This window comes from Heliconius melpomene, chromosome 19 (genome assembly GCF_056956725.1).
Source record: "Heliconius melpomene rosina isolate 202511_hmr_F chromosome 19, ASM5695672v1, whole genome shotgun sequence".
Taxonomy (NCBI): Eukaryota; Metazoa; Arthropoda; class Insecta; order Lepidoptera; family Nymphalidae; genus Heliconius; species Heliconius melpomene.
Window position 1 is genome coordinate 12,136,207 of NC_140407.1, and position 19,747 is coordinate 12,155,953.

General features: G+C 30.4%; 2 protein-coding genes across 2 annotated transcripts; one reads left to right on the forward strand and one right to left on the reverse strand.

The window, feature by feature from the left end:
• Positions 1-291: 291 nt before the first annotated feature.
• On the reverse strand, positions 292-12,394 carry LOC146528783 (uncharacterized). The gene is made up of 14 exons (XM_085202774.1): positions 12,240-12,394; positions 11,981-12,156; positions 11,393-11,491; positions 9,720-9,785; positions 9,089-9,154; positions 8,251-8,313; positions 7,966-8,034; positions 7,231-7,305; positions 6,643-6,726; positions 5,606-5,701; positions 4,329-4,412; positions 3,756-4,081; positions 2,136-2,266; positions 292-397 (listed from the first exon to the last, which is right to left on the reverse strand). The coding sequence occupies exons 1-14, from the start codon at positions 12,277-12,279 to the stop codon at positions 324-326; spliced, it is 1,449 nt and encodes a 482-aa protein (XP_085058900.1). The 5' UTR covers positions 12,280-12,394; the 3' UTR covers positions 292-323.
• Positions 12,395-13,916: 1,522 nt separating this feature from the next.
• Positions 13,917-19,412, forward strand: LOC146528784 (putative protein FAM10A4). The gene is made up of 9 exons (XM_085203743.1): positions 13,917-14,074; positions 14,200-14,399; positions 14,793-14,890; positions 15,766-15,974; positions 16,304-16,413; positions 16,749-16,908; positions 17,267-17,446; positions 17,966-18,104; positions 18,398-19,412. The coding sequence occupies exons 2-9, from the start codon at positions 14,215-14,217 to the stop codon at positions 18,463-18,465; spliced, it is 1,149 nt and encodes a 382-aa protein (XP_085059869.1). The 5' UTR covers positions 13,917-14,074; positions 14,200-14,214; the 3' UTR covers positions 18,466-19,412.
• The last annotated feature ends 335 nt before the right edge of the window (positions 19,413-19,747 follow it).

Below are 19,747 nucleotides of genomic sequence, written 5' to 3' on the forward strand. Positions count from 1 at the left end.
TTAGACTTAATATATACACGTATTCTATAAAATCGCCTGTTGTACCCATTTTAACAAAATAATAATTATTTATTTGATAAAATTAAAATAAATTTATTTTTTACTTTTTCTGTAAAGTGACATTGAAATTCCAAACTATCACATAACAGATTATCTTATTTAGTGATAAGTTATCAATTATCATATTATACTTTATTCTTGTAGATTTAAGCAAAGTATTATAATATAATTTTAAAAAAGTTAGCAGTTTAACGAGGGGTTTACGGACTTGTGACTATTAAATAGAAACAATTTTATTAATTTCTAAACTTTTATTAAACAAATTAAGCATATACTCCGGCTTGTCGCTTGAGGCCAGTAGCTGGGACACACGTACCTGGTCGGACAATTGTAACATCTAAAACATAGAAAACGGAATCAATATTAAATAGAAATTTAGCAGAGCTTTGCATTTGTGTGAATGATTATAGAAGTAGAGCCAGAATAAAAAAGAAAAAAATATTGTTACAAATTAATATAAATAAAATATTATTAATATTATATCCTCAGAATTTTTACTCTCCTCTGATGTGTCTTTTGAATTAAAAATAAATATTTCCATTATATCATTAAGAATAGCGCTATATCCACGATACTTTTTTTTTACTGTTTGGTTAAATATATTTTTTTGTCCATTCTTGTCAAGTGGTGCCTATTTTATGTTTCACTTTTATTAAATCGACCACTAAAATAAAATATTAAGATAATAAAATTTTCCGATTGTTAAAAAGCAGTATAAACGACTTTCTTATGACAACATCGTATTTACATTCCGACGTTTTACGTAACCAGCCACAATGGCCACAAATACACGCTTCGCTCTCTAATTTCCGCTCAATTTTCGAGATATTATGTTGGAATTCAACACGTATCCTTAAATGTTGAAAAACCATAATATAGGTCCCATACACTTGTGTTTAGCTTTAAAAGCTCCACGATACATGGAAAACCAAGTTTGGAACTCTTACGAAAGCCATAACTTTTTAAGAAATGGTAATTGGATATCATAAGATTTTTCTACATCTACTTGGTTTGTAATTTCCTTGTTCCTTATACTTCAACACTTATTTATATTTTTACCTATTTTTGGTCAAAGAATATAAAATAAGTCAAATTTCACATTTAATTATAAAAGGTTTCTAATTTAAAAATATATACGTAATACAGTTCGCGAAGAGAAGATGATAGCTGTTCATTTATGGATTAAATATTCTTTGCTAGGCACGTGTCAGTGAGCACGTTAATCCATCAGTCTCATACGTTGGAGCTTACATAATCATTATGGAATAATAATACCTACACGTCATCTAAAATCTTAGCTTTATATTTATATTTTTCCAACATTTTCAATATGTACAAAATGCCTATTTTATGTAATAAATGTTTAAATTTCGTCCAACTAAATAGATTTTGGCATTACAAAGATAATTTTATTATGAAGCATATTCGTACGGTATATGCAATATGGAGGTACATAAGGAACACTGGGAACTAATTGCAGATTACATTAAAAATGCAAAACTCCGAATGTTGTTAGTGTTTCGAATGAAATAATACTGAAACATAAATATGTGTATGACCAACTGAAATAATATTTTTTATCTGCTATCACAATTCTATTTTTTATAGTGAAATTTTTCTTATTTAGTTATATTATATGTACCTACCTACAAATAGATATAAGGCGTTTTAGATATTTTTTGTTTTATTATTTTAATTAATTTAAATGCAACAGAACGATCAACCTAAAAAAAATATGTCATATATCTAAATACGCAATTCAGTTGAGCTTTACCAACAACAATAAAAAGGTTAACAATGTCAAATAGAAAGCTTGGATGGTATAGATTTTTTTTTTAATAAGTTAGATAAATATTAAGAGCCGACAATATATGTAAATGAAGAACTCTTTAAAAAAATACTTAAAAACCATATAAATGAATCAAAAAACCAAGTCACAAAGAAAATGCGAAACATAAATAAAATAACCGACGACGTCAAGTAGCGATAATTCATTATAGCGAATGTAATAAAATTAAATTCGGAATATGTTCGAATATGTTAAATTAAAGCGGAGTATTCCAGAGAGGACTTACCAATACCACATCTGATGGCACAGTCGAACTTCCCCTTGTTGAAATATGTGATGTTATCACTGCCGCACAGCGGGCTGTACTCCGATGTTGATGGACAGTCTTGTGCACATTGTCTCTGTGGTGATAGTGTGCTGTGAACACAGATAATACATAAAAAATCTATACAGAAACATACTTTGTTAGATTTGCACTGCGATGGCGTAGATTAAATGATTATTATTTTATTTATTTTTTTTAGTTTCACGCTATATCCTTCATATGGCAGGGTATGCAAAGGGAACCTGGGAACCTAATGCTAAGACTCTATTTCCCATTAAGAAATCATTATGAAACTTGAAGCAGTGTTGAGTGGCGGAGCTCACGCGGTCTGCCTCGGTTCCAGAGCGAGGAAATGAAAATATTAAGCACTTTCGCTCGTAAGTCGCACGATTGTGCCCCTGCACCACGCCCTCACTTGATTCGGAGGATTATTCATTTGAAATATGTATTTAGTAAAAAAGCTTACAAATTTCCAAACATCTTCTAAAGACAGTTACATAATAATAACAGTTTTCAGTGTCGCTAAAACATTACTGCCTATTCACGTCTACACGGCATACATACATACAGTATTCATCACTAAATCATCTGTATGATACATTCGCATCATAAAAATTGTAATTACATAGTACGTACATGAGAACTATACAGATAACTTTAATTTCGATATGAGAATCAAAAGTAGGTCACATTCGTTTTAAAAGCTATGTTATATTGTTGCATGATATTTTATCAACAACAATACATTTAATTAAAAAACATATTTTACAGAATAAAAGTAAACAATACGTCTTCATACTGTATTCACGACGACGAAGAGCCGGACGGTTTTTGCTTTTGTTTAGGAAGTTAAAAGGCTGTGCAAAACGCTGCCTTTTTACATATAAACCGAGAGGTTCGGTTCCTCTAAACTTTATACAAATGTACGGAAATACTCTCAATATGGATCTTTTCTCGATTTGAATACTTAATTACATACATGTCTGCTTTTTTACTGTTACAAAGGTTGAGGCCAGTCGTGGCGTAGGGGCACAGCACAGGGGCGTGACTGTAAAAGCGACAAATTGTGTGTTTGATTCCCACACGAGAAAATGAAAAGTTTAAAATTTTTATTTTCGGCGTTGTTCTCCGCCTTTCAAAACCCAGAATTCGACGGAAAGTGGGGAGCGGAGTGTCTGAACATAAGGCTCCCTTTCCTGCTACATGCGACATACAGCGTAAAACTAAAAAAAAAGTAATAAAGTAGAACTGTCTCCAACATGAGAATTCTTATTAGATATTATTTACGATTACTAATCTTTTTTAGAGAATACCAATAAAATTATTCAAAATGTCAGCTCTTTTGTTATGTTCTAAAGTTATCATTAGAAAACATAACTATAAAAAAATATTACAATTTCAAAACCGTGAGTGCCTCTTGGGTTTTAAAAGCTGTACCGATTAAGCTCAGGTTCTTATCTAGTCATTAAGTTGGAATTACATCTTTAACCCCAAAGCTACTACTTTTTTTGATGATATAATATGTATTCTAAAGTATTTTTCTAAAGTATTCGTAAATATTAAACTATAACTATTACTTACCTGGTAGTAAATGGTGGAAGCTCCGTTGTGGTCAGTACGACGGGATTACTCAGAATGTCAGCTTTGTCAGTGGTTACAATACCGGCCAATTGCGGGTATTGTCCGCTAGGATCCTGTAAGTTGCCATTCAATAACTGATTGTTCAATCCGTTCGCATCTTGAGATAGGAAGCCATTTTGTAATCCAGGATTGTAATTTTGGTAGGCATCAGGGTAGCGAAGCGGTCGTCCTTGAATTACTGGTGTTTGTTGGTTCCCGAAACCGTTTTGACCTGGATTGTTTTGTAATCCGTTTGCGTTGTTCCAGTTTGTACCCGTAAATGGATTCTATAAGAAATTGATTAAGAATTAAGCTTTTTCTATACTATATAATTCTTTAATATTCAATTAGAATTCACTCAGTGTTTAAGTAATACTTCAAGTTAATGTTAATTTAATATTTCTAGACATTGTAAATTTTAGCTTCTATACATACATACATTAAGATTTTTAATTATATTTAAGGCTTATTTCAGACAGTTAGAGATAAAACGCCGCGCAAAAGTTCCTTTTGAATATTAAATTTACAATTTACCTGTGAATTACTATTGGGTGCATTTTGATTGTTATTAGGGTACCTGTTATTATTCCAATTATTACCCATTCCCGGATATCGACCCTAAAATGTAAAATTTAAAGCTTATTAAATGGTAAGTAGCTTTGCATCTATTGTAATTTCGTTTGATATCCGCAATTTTACGAACGATATAAAATTGTTATAATAGAATAAATAATTGACACCCTGCACATGTCCACTATATTACATTCTTAAATCAATATTTAATATATTTAAATTTAATTGGACACATTGTTATAACTAAAAATATTATAATGGAATCTGATAAATAAATATATTTTCGTTAAATATTTGACGCAAGTCATCCATTACTTGCCGGTGCAATGCTTTATGTGTACAAGCGTATATTTATTTTTGGAGCTGCGGGATACCCGCCATGTATTGTGTATTTACGATGGTGGAATCCATTTATAAATAATTATTAGGTATCTGGATTTACTCTATCTTTGTTCTATTAAATACTACTGTATTAATGTGGTATACTGAATTAAAAGCGAAGACAAATAAAAAGTGTTTTATCACTAAATTAATTTACGTCTCAACAAGAAAAAACATTCCTATTATTTTTCATAAAATTTATATAAACAATTTAATGTATGTCTTAAACAGAGCAACAGATAAAATTTAAGACAATTTATTCACGTTCAGATTTTTTCTTGCCATATAAAAAAATAATCAAAAATAAATACAGCGTAATTCAATCCTAACCCACTATGCCACAAAGAGACTCGGATAGTACGTATACCAAATTATAATCATAAAGCATTGGACAGATTAAACATACATTTTGTACTATGTAACTTACCAGAGAATCTTGTATTTAGGAGGACAATATGATGCTGCAATAAATATATAGGCATATAAGAAATATCCACTTGTATATGTTACTAGAGATTCAAACGGGGCTCGCTCGCTTAAATTTATTTTTATAGCCAAACTATAATATCTATATTTGACATTTTTTAAATAAACTTATTTTTTAATAAAAATATCCTAATGTCCTTTCTAATATCTCTAACAATATGTGTAAAAAGTTTCATGATAATCGGTTAAGTAATTTTGACGTGAAAGCGGAACAAAGAAACTTACATTTCCATTTATAATTTTAGTATGATAATATTATAATAAAGTTTACTTAGATTTAAGATCTTAGTGTCACTATTAAATAGAATATATAACCAGACGCCATTATATACTTAGTAAATATAGTAAAAATAAAAAATAAATTAACTTACCTGATTCGAATCAGAGGGATACGAAGGATAATTGGTTCCTGGTCTCGTATTAATGTGGTTTAAGCCATTGCCTTGCGCGTACTGAGGATTATAGCCCTGAAATTTAAATATACTTTAGCTATTATTTACAAGTAAAATGTTTTGCGTATTTTTATTATATGGTCTCCATAAATCAAGTCTTATCTTGTTCGAAAAGCTAATTCCGTTTAATTATTGTTTATTTTGGTATACTTTTAAATTTATTTTTATCACCTATTATATATTTAACTTGCCGTGAAATTTAGATTACGACTTCAGCTCTAATAATTATGAAATTACATATAACCAATATTGTTAATCCAAAATGGCCGACGCAACAAAAAGATAGCTTTTAAATTTTTGTAAAACCAATATGGATTTCAAATGACACGGATTTTTTTAAATTTATTAAATTCAATACACTATAAAATTAATAAAAACTAGTTTTAAAAAAAGGTTTTTTTTTTAATTAATATTTTATTTCAAACAAAAGTCACCACCAGTCTTTGAAATTAATATTTTAATATGGCTAAGTGTTAATGTTTAAGACTGATATTGAAAAAAATATAAATAAAAAAAATATATATTATGCTGACAAAAGAGTAGAAAAAGCCAAGTACGTATCTCATATTTAGTATTTAACAGCAGATAAATATTTAGATGAACGAGAACAATTTATGTTTTCCCTCACGGATAAGACGCAGAAAGTTTAGCAATCTACAAGTAAGTAGGTATATCTACACGTATAAGCAAATAATTATTATTGAGGTCAGATCGAGGCCATTGTGATTCAGTAGAACAGACTGACCGCAAGTACAATGGTTGTTAAAGTTCGATTTTATCTCGGGGGGGGTATGATTTCATTCTGCCCTGGTCAGAGAACGCGATATTGAGTTCCACCACTCAATACACAGTGTTCGAATTCGGGGGAAAGCGGAGAACTAGAAGACAGACAGAAGTCTGCCTACCCTGCTATATAGCTGTGGAATAAAAAGTGAAGCTAAAAAAGCATATAGTACCTGGAATGCGTTCTGGTTTCCTGGATATTGGTAATTTGGATTACCGTTCATTAAACCGTTACCAGGATACTGTTGATTGTTTCCCTTAAGAATAAAAAAAATATATATAACATGTTTAGCTCTTGTAATGCCTACATATTAAAATATAACTACGCAGTACCTAGTGTTCTAAACTAAATTAATTTCTAAATCTGATCTTCGGATAATAATGAAGCGAGGTATTGGTTGGTTATTTTTATGGGGTTATATTTTCGATAACTACATTTTTTTTTGTTTTTTTATGAACGTACCGTACTCTATCAGTTATTAGTTTAGCAAACTTTCCTGCATTGTTATCTGCTTTATTAAAAAAATTGCTAAAAACCTGTTAGAGGTAAACATTGGGAATCTACTTTTATTTCTAGATATAATTAAATGTAAAGTTAATAAACTTTGCAAACAATAATTAAACCTAAACATATATACGTAATCTATTTTTTTTTTTTTGACAATTTTCCCATCACACTTGACAAGAAGCAATGACTAAAATAGAAACTAACCCCATCTTTAGACATGTGTTCAACATAGAACAATTTTATTTATAAATACCTGCATATTATTTCCTGGGTTATTTGCTAACATTCCATTATTGCCATTTCCTGGATATTGTTGATTATTATTTCCCTGCAAGATACACATACTCATAAAAAATCGTCACAATTTTGATCTTACTTACAATATAACAAAGGTATTATTTAATATACAATTTCGTTTATATTTAAGTAGGAAACTTGTGAAAGAAATAAAGTGGAAAATAATGCGATTCGTTGATAAATAATTCCTATCATTGGATACTCGAAACTCTGCAAAATATACCGCATTGATATTCAAATAAAGGTTAAGCAATGAAAGAGGGCGACGTAAGGAGGGTAATTTTCCCTTTTATTAGCCTCCGAAGAAAATCATAATTTAATATTACAATTATAATAACGGTAATAATAAGTATAGTTATTATTGAATATTTGAATATTGTTGCAAGTTCAATGTACGTTCTACTTCAAACAATTAATTATTTACATTCTATAAAAATATAACGAATAGGTCTATACAGCCGGATGGATGTCATCAGCAACTTAGTTTATGTATTATATTTTCCACGATATTTCCATATTGTATTTCGTCTCTCGTTTCTTCTTAGTATTTCCATAATTATTTCTTATTTTTTCCATACACGTTCAATTTCAATTCACGCCAATAGTTTGGCGCTTACTGTCAGTTACGCATTAACGGAATAGTTTTATACGTAGATATTTATAAAATATATTTAAATTATAGCAATATTACCTGTTGTAGGCTTCCGGGATAAAGTCCATTGTTGTTCCCCATATTACCGGGATACTGCAGCTGATTGCCCTAAAAATATTTAACATAAGTAATTAAATTTATAATGAATTGACCATTGATAAAGGCCACTAATGTTGTAACTATATACGTAATATTTTACTGACATAGTATCAACCTACTAAATATAATGCTAAATCTAGTTTTTTAATTATTTTATTTTATATGGACTTTAAAACAATCATTTTTTTGCGATTACAATATTATCTAAGCATATTTAAATTATAATACCTGCTGTTGATTTCCTGGGTAACCATTGTTTACCATATTGCCAGGAAACTGAGGCCGGCCCTAAAATAAATTTTAACAATTAATTTTACAACGACGTTAGTACGTTTTTAATTAATGAAATCTAATGTATTACAAAAAATATATTTTAATTTTAATAATTAGATGTAAAAAAAATTATATAATGTTTATGATATTAATAACCTACTGGCTAATTTGAAATACTTATCAATTTATATCATATTTAAAAAGATGGGAATGAAACATGAGTATGTATATAAAATTACTACTTAAATTACTAGGTTTATACTCTACCACAGAACTCTAAAGGAAAGTTTCTATCTATATATATAAAATCTAAAGGTCACTCACTCATCACGAAATCTCAGAAACTCCATGTGCTAGGAATCTCAATCTTTGCACAGGAGTTATTTATAGGACGTAGGTGCTCGCTAAGACGGGAATTTGCAATATTCGACTTCTAAGGGGTTGTTTTTGGGGTCGAAAGTTTGAATGAAACTTCGTTACTACAAATGCTAGGAGACTCAAATTTAAACGTAGTCATGGAGACAGCAATTAATAATAACATAGCTCACGCGGGTGTAATCGCGAGCGGGCCGCTAGTGTATTTATAAAATACTAGGGAACTATGTCTTTGGCTATAATCAATGATATAATCAATAAAGATCAAAAAACTACCCGTGATGCCGAGCAACTCTAAAAAGTAATCGCTGCCGCCGCAACTATATTCAGGCCTAAATTATATACTACAAAAACACACCCGTAACGTGAAACACATTTTTATATAATTGAAATATTTAAACAAAATAAGTAATACCTGCTGTGAGTTTCCAGGATAAACGCCATTGTTTACCACATTACCAGGATACTGTAACTGGTTGCCCTAAAAATAGTGTTAAAATTAACGTTATAATGACTTCTAATGATGGTAAATTAGAATAAGAAAATGTACACACATAATGATAATAAGAAATTCGGTAGATCATTGTTTATGATATTATCTACTGGTTAATTTGAAATGTTTACAAATGTATCTAATATTTTTTAAAACATATATTTTTTTATAATCACGCTGTATCCCGTACATACTACCTACCTACCCTGCAGGTAGATGGAGCCTAGATTTAAGACAATCCACTCCTTACTTTCCACCGATTTATATAGGTATTGTTGAGTGGCGGAACTCAACGCCGCGCCTCGCCTCTATACCAGAGCAAAAAAAAAATTAAATATTTCTTTCCTTCAAGTTGAAATCAAACCCACAACTTGTTGCTTTTACACGCTTGTGCCGCTGCACCAAAACCGACTTCAAATTTTCAATAATCTAATATGTTATTTTGAAACTCCAATTAATTATATACTTTTGCATAAAAATTATAAATAAATAAATAATATCGAAATAGTATATGGTAATAGTATATGGTAATAGTATATAGGTATAGTCTCACCTGCTGCGAGTTTCCAGGATTGAGACCATTATTAACTGTATTACTGGGATACTGTGGTTGATGACCCTAAAAACAATTATAAATATATTTAACTTTATAACAACTCTAATAAATTAGAATAAGATTATACAAGCCCTAACCAACAATGTGTAAAGAACATGCTAAAACTGCTGTTCATTTCATGATATTAATTAGCTACTTATATTTATAACTAGTGGACCCGTACGCGGCTACGCCTGCTTGAACTATAAGAATATTTATTAAATATATTTATGAAATTATTGGATGAATATCAAAATATAAGTTCATTTTGGGTGACGTTTTCTTAAAACAACAAACAAACTTTGCATACCGTTCCTTAGCAACGACGGTTGTTATTAACATGGCAGAATAAATTGCCTGTCAAATTAGAAAGTATTTTAATATATATATATTTTATTATAATTTATGTATATATGTGTAATGTAATGTTATATAGCATATAGCACTTCTGAAGAATGCAGCTTTCGTACAAAACAAAAACATAGTAAATCGGACCAGTAGATCCAGAGATCTTAGCGTTCAAACAAACAAACAAACAAATTCTTCCGCTTTATTATATTACTAGTGGCCCCGGACGCGGCTACGCCTGCTTCAACTATAAGAATATTTATTAAATATATTCATTAAATTATTTTCAATTCTCAATAGAATTAGTAAGAAAATATAAGCTCAAATAATCAAAAAGAATAATAAGTAGATACACATTGTTAGAAAAAAATATCTGAGTTATTGAAATGAACTAACAAAAGGATTAAAAGTAACTAAAGGATAGGTATTCTTAATATTAGAAAAAGTACCTAAAGTTTTCCGTATGTGCGTACATAGATATCGACTCTACGAAATAACTAAACATTTCTCTCTATTAAGTAGGATAATTTTAGCGGGCAATATCAAATAAAATAAGAAGAGAATCAAAGAGTATTTTAAATTAATTATAAACAACAAATAAAGTTCGAAAATGTATGAAAATTTATAAAACCGTCAACGTCATCTGCCCGTTCGCGTCGGTCATACTGTGCGGCCCGCTAGGTGGCTAGGTCATTTGGAATCAGTGACATCTCCTTAATTATTTATTAGTATGTTATACAGTAAACTATAATTTCAATCTAGATAAAATGCTAAAAGTGACTATTATATTTATTTTCATAAGGATGAATATCAAAACGTCGCGGTAGCGGTCGCGTAGCAACGACGGTTGTTATTAACATGGCAGAATAAATTGCATGTCAAATTAGAATGTACTTTAAAATATATTAGTATATATGTGTAATGTAATGTTATATAGCCTATAGCACTTCTGAAGAATGCAGCTTTCATACAAAACAAAAACAATGAAAATCGGACCAGTAGATCCAGAGATCTTAGCGTTCAAACAAACAAACAAACAAACAAACTCTTCCGCTTTATTATATTAGTATAGATTAGTATAGATCTACAACTACTATTTTTTACCACGAATATTAATTATAATATCAAGATATTCAGTATTTTCTTAAAAGATGAAATTTAAATATAACCATTTCCCGAATCAAGATCGAACCCACAACCATCGCGTTGAAACAATTACGAAAAGCATGATTAAAGCAAAAATAAAAACATAAATGTCATATAAACTGCCCTTATTATATTACCTGAGAATGTTCTCCCGGGTAGAACTGTGAATTACCGGGATAATTTATACCCGGATTCGCATTTGCATTGTTCCACGTATTTCCTTGGGGACTATTTGCCTGAAACGTTCATTTTGCCTTAATTTATATTTTTTGTACTTAATATTATTTTTCATTATTTTTATGATACAAAATTCTAACTTATCGCATTAATACGACTTCCAGAATATGCAATGTATGTATTTAATTTATACTTTATCTTCCAGGTTAACCACTTCATACTCTACACATACTTCTGACGAATCCCTTTTGTATTCACTTTGAATTCACACTTCATATTAGGTTTGCGCAAAATAATAGCATTTATCATAAAAAAAACAATCAGTATATACTTTTATTAAATTAGTGAATAAATTTAACATTTTTAAATATAAATTATTATAAAAAAATACATTTAAAAATAAAAAAATTACCTTTATTATTAAAGAGGACGATATGAACGTTCAGCATATTTATATTACTTTCCTTTATAGAATCATGAAATTTAAAATTATCATAAAGTTGACTTTAAAAGAGACCTCTCTTTAAATAAATAAAGTAAATAAATACCTGGTTTGGATTATTACTGGGAGAATCACCACCATCGTCACCCCCATTATTATTGTCACCTCCTTGATTAAAATTCGGAAAAAAACTATTTATCAAACCATCTAGATCAAATCCATTATGCTTCTCCAATTTATCCGAAATAGGATCGCAAAGACATCGACTTATATCTGTAAACACTGAAAATTTACGTTTAATTTTTTTAGTAATATATAAATTTTAAGCTTCAAATAGATTACCTATTAATAATAGTAAGTATCACCTAGTATTACATAAAAAATATTATTTATTCTAGACACCATTTTTAAATTGAAATTTGAAAAATCACTAGAGCAAGACTATGAACGACATGAGACATTTACAGAATACTGAACTCAAATCGGATATTCCCTTTTAATACGATTTACCGTGTCATATTTAGCTTAATGGAAATGTTTAATTATCTTTGTAATTAATTACAGTCATTACTAGTTCTACTTAAAGAACTCTACTCATTAAGAGAATAACTACCAAAACTTTATTAAGAAATTCCCATTGATTGTGATTTCACAAAACTCATGTCATTAGATATAATAGGATATATTCGTCATTTGGTATTTTTAAGGTTCTCTTAATGACACTATGAGACTCTGTTCTCGTTTTCAATCCGAATTCGTAATTATTACACGTTGCTTAGCGGAAAACGAGAGGTTTATTTTGATCGGGGAAATGAAAGTGATTCGTAACGTCGAGTGGAGATCGAACCTACAACCTTGGAGTTTACAATCAGGCACTGCCACACTGTGCCACTACACCATGATGGGATTATTCTCTCCTAACTTTCAAACCTCGGAAAAACAGAAAGTCAGAGAGATAGAGTAACATTTTTTTTTGTTTGTGTTTTAGTACCGTTTAAATAACTACATGCACTTGAAAGAATACAATTATTTTGAAATCACAGACAAACACATCAATTTTATTTATATCTATGGATGTATAAATTAAAATTTGCCCTAGTTTTTCAAAATACCACCTAAGCAAAAATTATACATTACTTTTGCTATGACGGCATTTTATTGTTACTTATAATTTAGCTGATCTATTATAATTATTCATCAACTGTCCTACATTTATAATTTTTATATGTCAATGAAAAATATCTATCACGCTTAATTTTTTTACTAATGCAGTGTTTTTTTATTAGGACTGTTATCAGATTCACTTCATCAGATGTTCCAGATCTTCAATTTTATAGTCAATGCAAAATGCTCTTCGTGTTATTTCATCTTTTGTTAAGGATATTTTTATTTTTTTCTTAAAGTTGATCTGGACTGTAATGGTTCGTCACCAGAGGTTAGAGAAAATGAAATATTTAATATTTTAATTTTCTTCGCTCTGGTAAAGCGAGGCAAAGCGCAGCGTTAACTCAACACACATCGTTCCTTCTGTCTATCCTACTATGTACGGGATACAGCGTGAAAAAAAAGGATTCCTTGAAATCCGTCCAGTAGTGTCAAAATGTGTGTACAATAAAATAATAATCATACATTTATGTCATATTAGTGTTTTAAATCGCCGTACATAATTTAGAGAATCTAAAATTATGACACTCCGCTCTCCGCTGTTTTGAGTTGCAAGTTGAATGGGTTCTAACAGATCCCATCAACAATCATCATAACCATCGCATTTACAGTCACAGATTGTCCCAACGCGCCATGATTGCCCCATTTTATGTAAAATTATTTATTCTTACAGTAATGAAATTTATTTTTTTATAAAAAATTGCTTCGCTTTCTTTGTAATGACATACCGTACCGTACCGTACCTAATTATCTTAATTTAGATATCAATCTTCAATATCATATTCATTTCAAGCATTTTAATATTGTATTGTATTGTAATATTTTTACGTGGAATTGAAATAATTAAAAATAATATTATCGTGAATAAAAAATATTTATTATTATAAATCATCCCAGTTTCAATTATAATTTGAATTTAGATAGTTGCAATACTTCAGTTAACGTCAAAATTGACAGTAAGCTTGTTTGATTAGAATACCGCATCGCATTCTTATTTCACGAATATTCTTGAAGTTCATTTAGCTTTCCAGAAAAAGTAAGTATTTGTGATTACTATATTCCTAATAGATACACTTACCTGGTTATTTTTTCATCAAATTTTCACTAATTAAATTATGATTAAAGTATTTTTAAATGAAATTGTTATTTTTTTACCGGTAGCATAAAGTAGCCACAATGAGTTGCCCATTTAACGAAGAACAATTACTGCAGCTCAAGGCATTTGTAGACTTATGCAAGTCCCAACCTCAAATCCTTCAACATCCAAAGCTATCTTTCTTCAAAGAATATTTAATATCACTCGGAGTTACGATACCTTCAGCTACATTCGAGCCTAAAAATTTTGCACCCTCCGGAGACAGGTATGTTTGTTATTTTATGAATTTAAATTATTATCTTTTCCCTATATAGCAGGACTTTCAGACCAATTCTTGGTATGGTATGGTTCTTTAAATCTGGCGTTCCGAGCATGCCAGTTGAGCACATATCACTTCGCCAATGTCACGTTGTAAGACCGATTCTTAATATGTTGTGTATTGAGTGGGAACTAAACACTGCACTCTGTTTACCAGAGTGGCATAGGGGAAGTAAGATAATCATTTCCTTTAGTGAAGATGGAGCTTACACTATCACATTTAAGATCAGACACTGACTCACTGCTCCACAATCTCTAATTTAATTGTGTTTGGTCTTAAATTAAATATTTTAACCTTAATCAATATTTAATATTTAACTTGTTCTTTTATATGTTTTAGCAACTTTAGTAGTGCTTCTGCTGCTGCTCCTCCTCCTGCTGAAGCCTCGTCAGAAGAAGATTCCGAACCTGAGTCTGATGTTGAACTGGATATGGAAGGTAAAATAAATACATGATGTATTTGTAGAATAATCTTTTAACTTTAATTTATGTAATACTAGCTATTATCTGCAGCTTTAAGTATATGGTTCTTTTTCAACACTGGAGACTACCGCATTCCACCAAACAATTTTTTCAGCTATACATTTGAAGGACTTTCTAGTTCTTTAATCTCATAATCGTTTTTAGACATTTAGGCAACAAAAAATTGTGCAAAAGAAAGAAATATGAATTTTTGCATCAATCTACATAAATATAAATCAATATGAATAAATAAAATAAATAAATCAGCTTCATGCTGTATCCCGCACACAGCAGGTTAGGCAGAGGGATAAATATAATTTATCACTAAATGCTTTAAACAACATAATGTACCTACTATTATATATGTATATTAAAGTGTTTAACAATAAAAAACCACCACCACGATGTTTTATCTATTTTTTTAATAGCTTTGCTATGATAACCCCTTACTTTAATATGATAACAGACTATTGAAAAATATGTGAAAGTTAAAGTTACTATTATCACATTAAAATGTATGTATAAATTGTTTGTTTATTGTTTATATCATCGTTATTCACACAATATAATTTTTTTTAGCTTCACTCTGTATGCTGCTGAAAGTAGAGTAGGCACGGGTAACCTAGTGTTAAAACACTTGCTCCTATGCGACGCTTACTTTTCAAGACTTTGCGTGTTAATGCTTTACCATTACAACTACATCATCTCCTAAATGACATGATATATATATTTTTGTAATTTTATGTTAACTCAACACTTTTTAAAAAACTACAAAAATTAAAGATTTGTTTATGCTAGAATTTTTCTCTTCTGCAGTTAACATTGTTTCTTTTTTTATATTTTCTTCTCAGGTGTCATATCTGACTCGTCAGAGGCCAATCAAGACATGGGTGATGAATCCAAGGAAGTATCCGACGAAGAACGTGATCAGTCTGATGAGAAACGATCTGAGGCGATGAGGGCTTTTTCGGAACAACAATTTGACGAAGCGATTGTATTGTACACTGATGCTATAAAACTGAACCCCCAAAGTGCTCTGCTTTTTGCCAAAAGAGGACAGGTAAGTCAAAGAAACCCCACGGACTTTCTTGCGCCGGTTCTTCTGAGGTTTGAGGCAGTAAATTAAGTGACCCGGTGGTAAATACAAAGTACATTCAGTTCGAGACTTTACGTGTTGAGTAGCGGAATGCAACGCCACACTTTGTCTTGTTATCAGAAGGAGGAAATGAAAAAAGTAAATAATTCATTGCCTTGTTTCCCCTGAACTCACTCATTCAAAGCCCACTACTGTCACGTTTACACTGATACATTGTGCCTGCGCAACAACAACGTCACATTAACTTTGTTATATCTATAAAGTAAATTTATGAATTTATAAATACTTCTCAGGTATTCCTCAAACAAAATAAGCTACATGCGTGTATTAAAGATTGCAGCCGCGCCTTGGAATTGAATTGTGACAGTGCAGCGGCATATAAATTTAGAGGACGCGCTTATAGGTATGCATATGAAATGACCTTAGCTTCGTAAATTTTTTAAAACTGTCTCTTATATTTACGTTTGTATGTTATATTTTGTTATGTTTTGTTTGTCTATACTTGTAATCTTAAAACTAAACTTATTATTATATTGTAACCAAATTATACAAAATCTTCACATAAATTGTAGCTCATGTGCTATTTTTTGATGTGTAATCATTCATTATTGTAGTGTCATCTAAACCTGTTTAGTAGTTTTTGTGTGAAATTGGAACAAACATATATCCTCACCAACTTACTCATTTACAATATTACTAATAGGATTATTTATGTATATCATAATTATTATTCCTTAGACTTTTGGGCAAATTTGAAGAGGCGTCCCATGATCTCTGCGAATCTCTCAAGATAGATTACGATGATCAAACAAATGAATGGCTCAGTGAAGTGAAACCTAACGCTGAAAAACTTCGTCAACATAAGTTAAGTGAACAACGCAAGAAAGAGGAAAGGGATGTGAGTATATTTTTTATGTATATATGTGTGCATATAAACATAGTTACCTAATATATTATTATATAGTGTAAATGTTACTATACAATACATAGTATTGTTGGCCTCGTCTAATCCTGATAATATTTAAATCTTGCTTAATAGGCTGTTAGCAGTTACAAGTAGAAACAGAATATAGTTACAAAAGATATTAACACACTGTTCTCTCAGTTAAAAATAATAAATATTTCATTCTCCTGAGTGAAAATCGAATCAACAACCGTCGCGTCGACAGTCATACGTTGTGCTATTGCAGCCTCTTTATCATTAATAATAAATAAAGTATAATAGTATATTTTTAAATATTTTTGTCTTGTTTTAGCACCGTGAGAAGCTCCGCAGGGCTCGTAAAGCGCAGGAAGCTCACGCAAAGGCTGCCAAGGACCAAGCAGGCTCACAGCCAGAATTTCGCATGCCCGGAGGTATGCCGCAAGCCGGTGCGTTTGATTCCGAAGAGTTTATTAAACTGCTGTCTGATCCGGATATAGTGGCTGCTTTTAAGGTAAAAAGATTTAAATTTTTAGCTCCATACTGTATTCTGCACATACCAGGGTAGGCAGAGGGAACCCGGGGATCTCGTGTTAAGACATTGTTCCCCATTATGACACTACTGTTCACCACTTTCCGTCAAATTCCTGAGGCATGGCGTGTTGAGTGGCGGAATTCAATCGCATTATCCTCGTTACCAAAGTTGGGAAATGAAGACATTAAATATTCCTCATTATCCGAATGGGAATCAAAGACAAAACCGTCGCGTCCGTGGAGAGTAGGACCGATTCCCAAACAGCCTCATTAAAGAAGTATGATTTGCATATTAAGCAAAAAATTCACAATAGAACAATTTCTTATAACATTTATTTATTCATTAGTAGTATACAGCATAAAGCTAAATTAAAAAAATAGTTTTTTATTAATAAAAATATTTTATATTAACTACGATTTTTTATGAAATTAAAAATGACCGTGTCTAAAACTTTCTTAACATTACTTTTTCAAATACTTTTATTGAATAATTTTACAGGATCCTGAAGTATCTCGTGCCTTCTACGACGTGTCATCTAATCCAGCCAATTTTATCAAATATCAAAATAATCCTAAAGTAGCTGCTGCTTTAGAGATGTTTAACAAGAAATTTGGACTGTCGGCTGGTGGTTTTGGAGGTAAACAATTATAATTTATATAAATTAATTATAATTATGTAAATTATACTGAAAAATTCTGTCAACGCAACAGTTGTGTGTTCGATTCCCACGTGGGAACAGATAAAATATTTTTATTTCCTCTCTCTAATATCAAGATAAAGCGCAGCGTTAGCACTCAATATGCAATTTTCTGAAAAAAAATAAAATGGCGATTAAACCCACAACCAGTCGTCACCGTCGTCTTTTACAGCCACACTGTACTCCTGCACCACAGCTGACCTCATTATATTTTTGCTACCTTAATATTCTAGGTTTCGGCGGTGCCCCTCCACCTGAAGCCGGAGCTAAGAGCTCAGATGATGACGTCGGTTTGGACTAAGAAATTACTTTCACCTAAAATATTTCTTTTAACTAAACGTGTGTTATATTCAATTAAAAATTTATTGGTCTTAATTATACAGACGTGGATAATATTTGAAATTGGTAGGAATTTAATAATTTTGAAATTGTCCATTATCCCAACGACAGTCTATTCCTTTAAAAATATAATTAAGCAAACAAAATCTGGAACATAGTAAGTAACTATTGTTAATCACTAAATATGTTTTATTGTAAAAATCAGAACAAGTTAGCTATAAAAATAGTTGTCAAATAACAAAAATTCATACTACGAAATTTGATAGAAATCCTAGGTCATTATAAATAAAATATATAAAAATCCCCATTGAGTGTGCTAAAAACTTATTCAATTCAAGGTCAAGAATTTTTTTTTTTCTCCCATGAACAAAAGTTATAATAGAATTAAAAAAAAATGTACATTTAAAAATTAACTATAAAATTTTTATAATCTAAAATTCTTTTCTCAACATATTGTTTATATAAATGACAGTTTTTGACAAAAGTAAAAAAAAAAGCTAAAATTTAACCTTTCAATTACTTTTTTTATCACAAATGAGTTCATTTGGGGAAATTTAGTATTCTATTTATAATGGTGTAAAACTAAAAATAAGCTCTGAGTGAATATTTATTAGTTAAAATGTTTATTTTTACTATATACGCATTTTATATTATATTCTGTCCATTATATTCTCTTCTGTTATATTATTCTATTATGATACATACATAGTAAATGATATTTTTATATTAGTTACGTATAATCTATATATAACGATATCTGGTGCAGAATTTAATGTTTATCAATCTTTTCTTTTTTATATTTAGCAAACAGAAATGTTATCATGTTTACTTTGAAATATCTTGGCATTTAAATGTATTGCTTCCTGAATATATTTCTATTTTGCTAGTAAATAAATTCTGAAATATAAACTTTTTTTTATTTATTATTTTTTTTATTATGGGGCCAGTAATGGCGCAGGAACGCAAAGTGTGACTGTAAACACGATAGGTTGCGTGTCAGATTCTCACTCGAGGAAATTTAATATTTTCATTTCTTCACTCCAGTTGAGACAAAAGCCTGGCGTTTAGTTCCGCCAATCGACAATGCCTCCATAAATCGTTAGAAAATGGGGAACAGGGTCTCTTAACACTAGGTTCCCTATTCCTTACCTGCTGTGTGTGGGATACAGCGTGAAGCTGATTTATTTTATTATTATAAATGCTATTAATTACATCTTTACCTGAACAATAGACAATTTTAAATA

Bases quoted from the DNA above. Each gene is read 5' to 3' on its own strand.
- LOC146528783 (XM_085202774.1), bottom strand. From the start codon at position 12,279: ATGGTGTCTAGAATAAATAATATTTTTTATGTAATACTAG. The intron at 12,157-12,239 runs GTGATACTTACT...GTAAATTTTCAG, and splicing joins TATTTTTTATGTAATACTAG to TGTTTACAGATATAAGTCGA. The intron at 9,786-11,392 runs GTAATATAATAA...AATTGTTTTTAG, and splicing joins ACCCGGGAGAACATTCTCAG to GGTCATCAACCACAGTATCC.
- LOC146528784 (XM_085203743.1), top strand. From the start codon at position 14,215: ATGAGTTGCCCATTTAACGAAGAACAATTACTGCAGCTCAAGGCATTT. The intron at 16,414-16,748 runs GTATGCATATGA...ATTATTCCTTAG, and splicing joins TTTAGAGGACGCGCTTATAG to ACTTTTGGGCAAATTTGAAG. The intron at 18,105-18,397 runs GTAAACAATTAT...TTAATATTCTAG, and splicing joins GTCGGCTGGTGGTTTTGGAG to GTTTCGGCGGTGCCCCTCCA.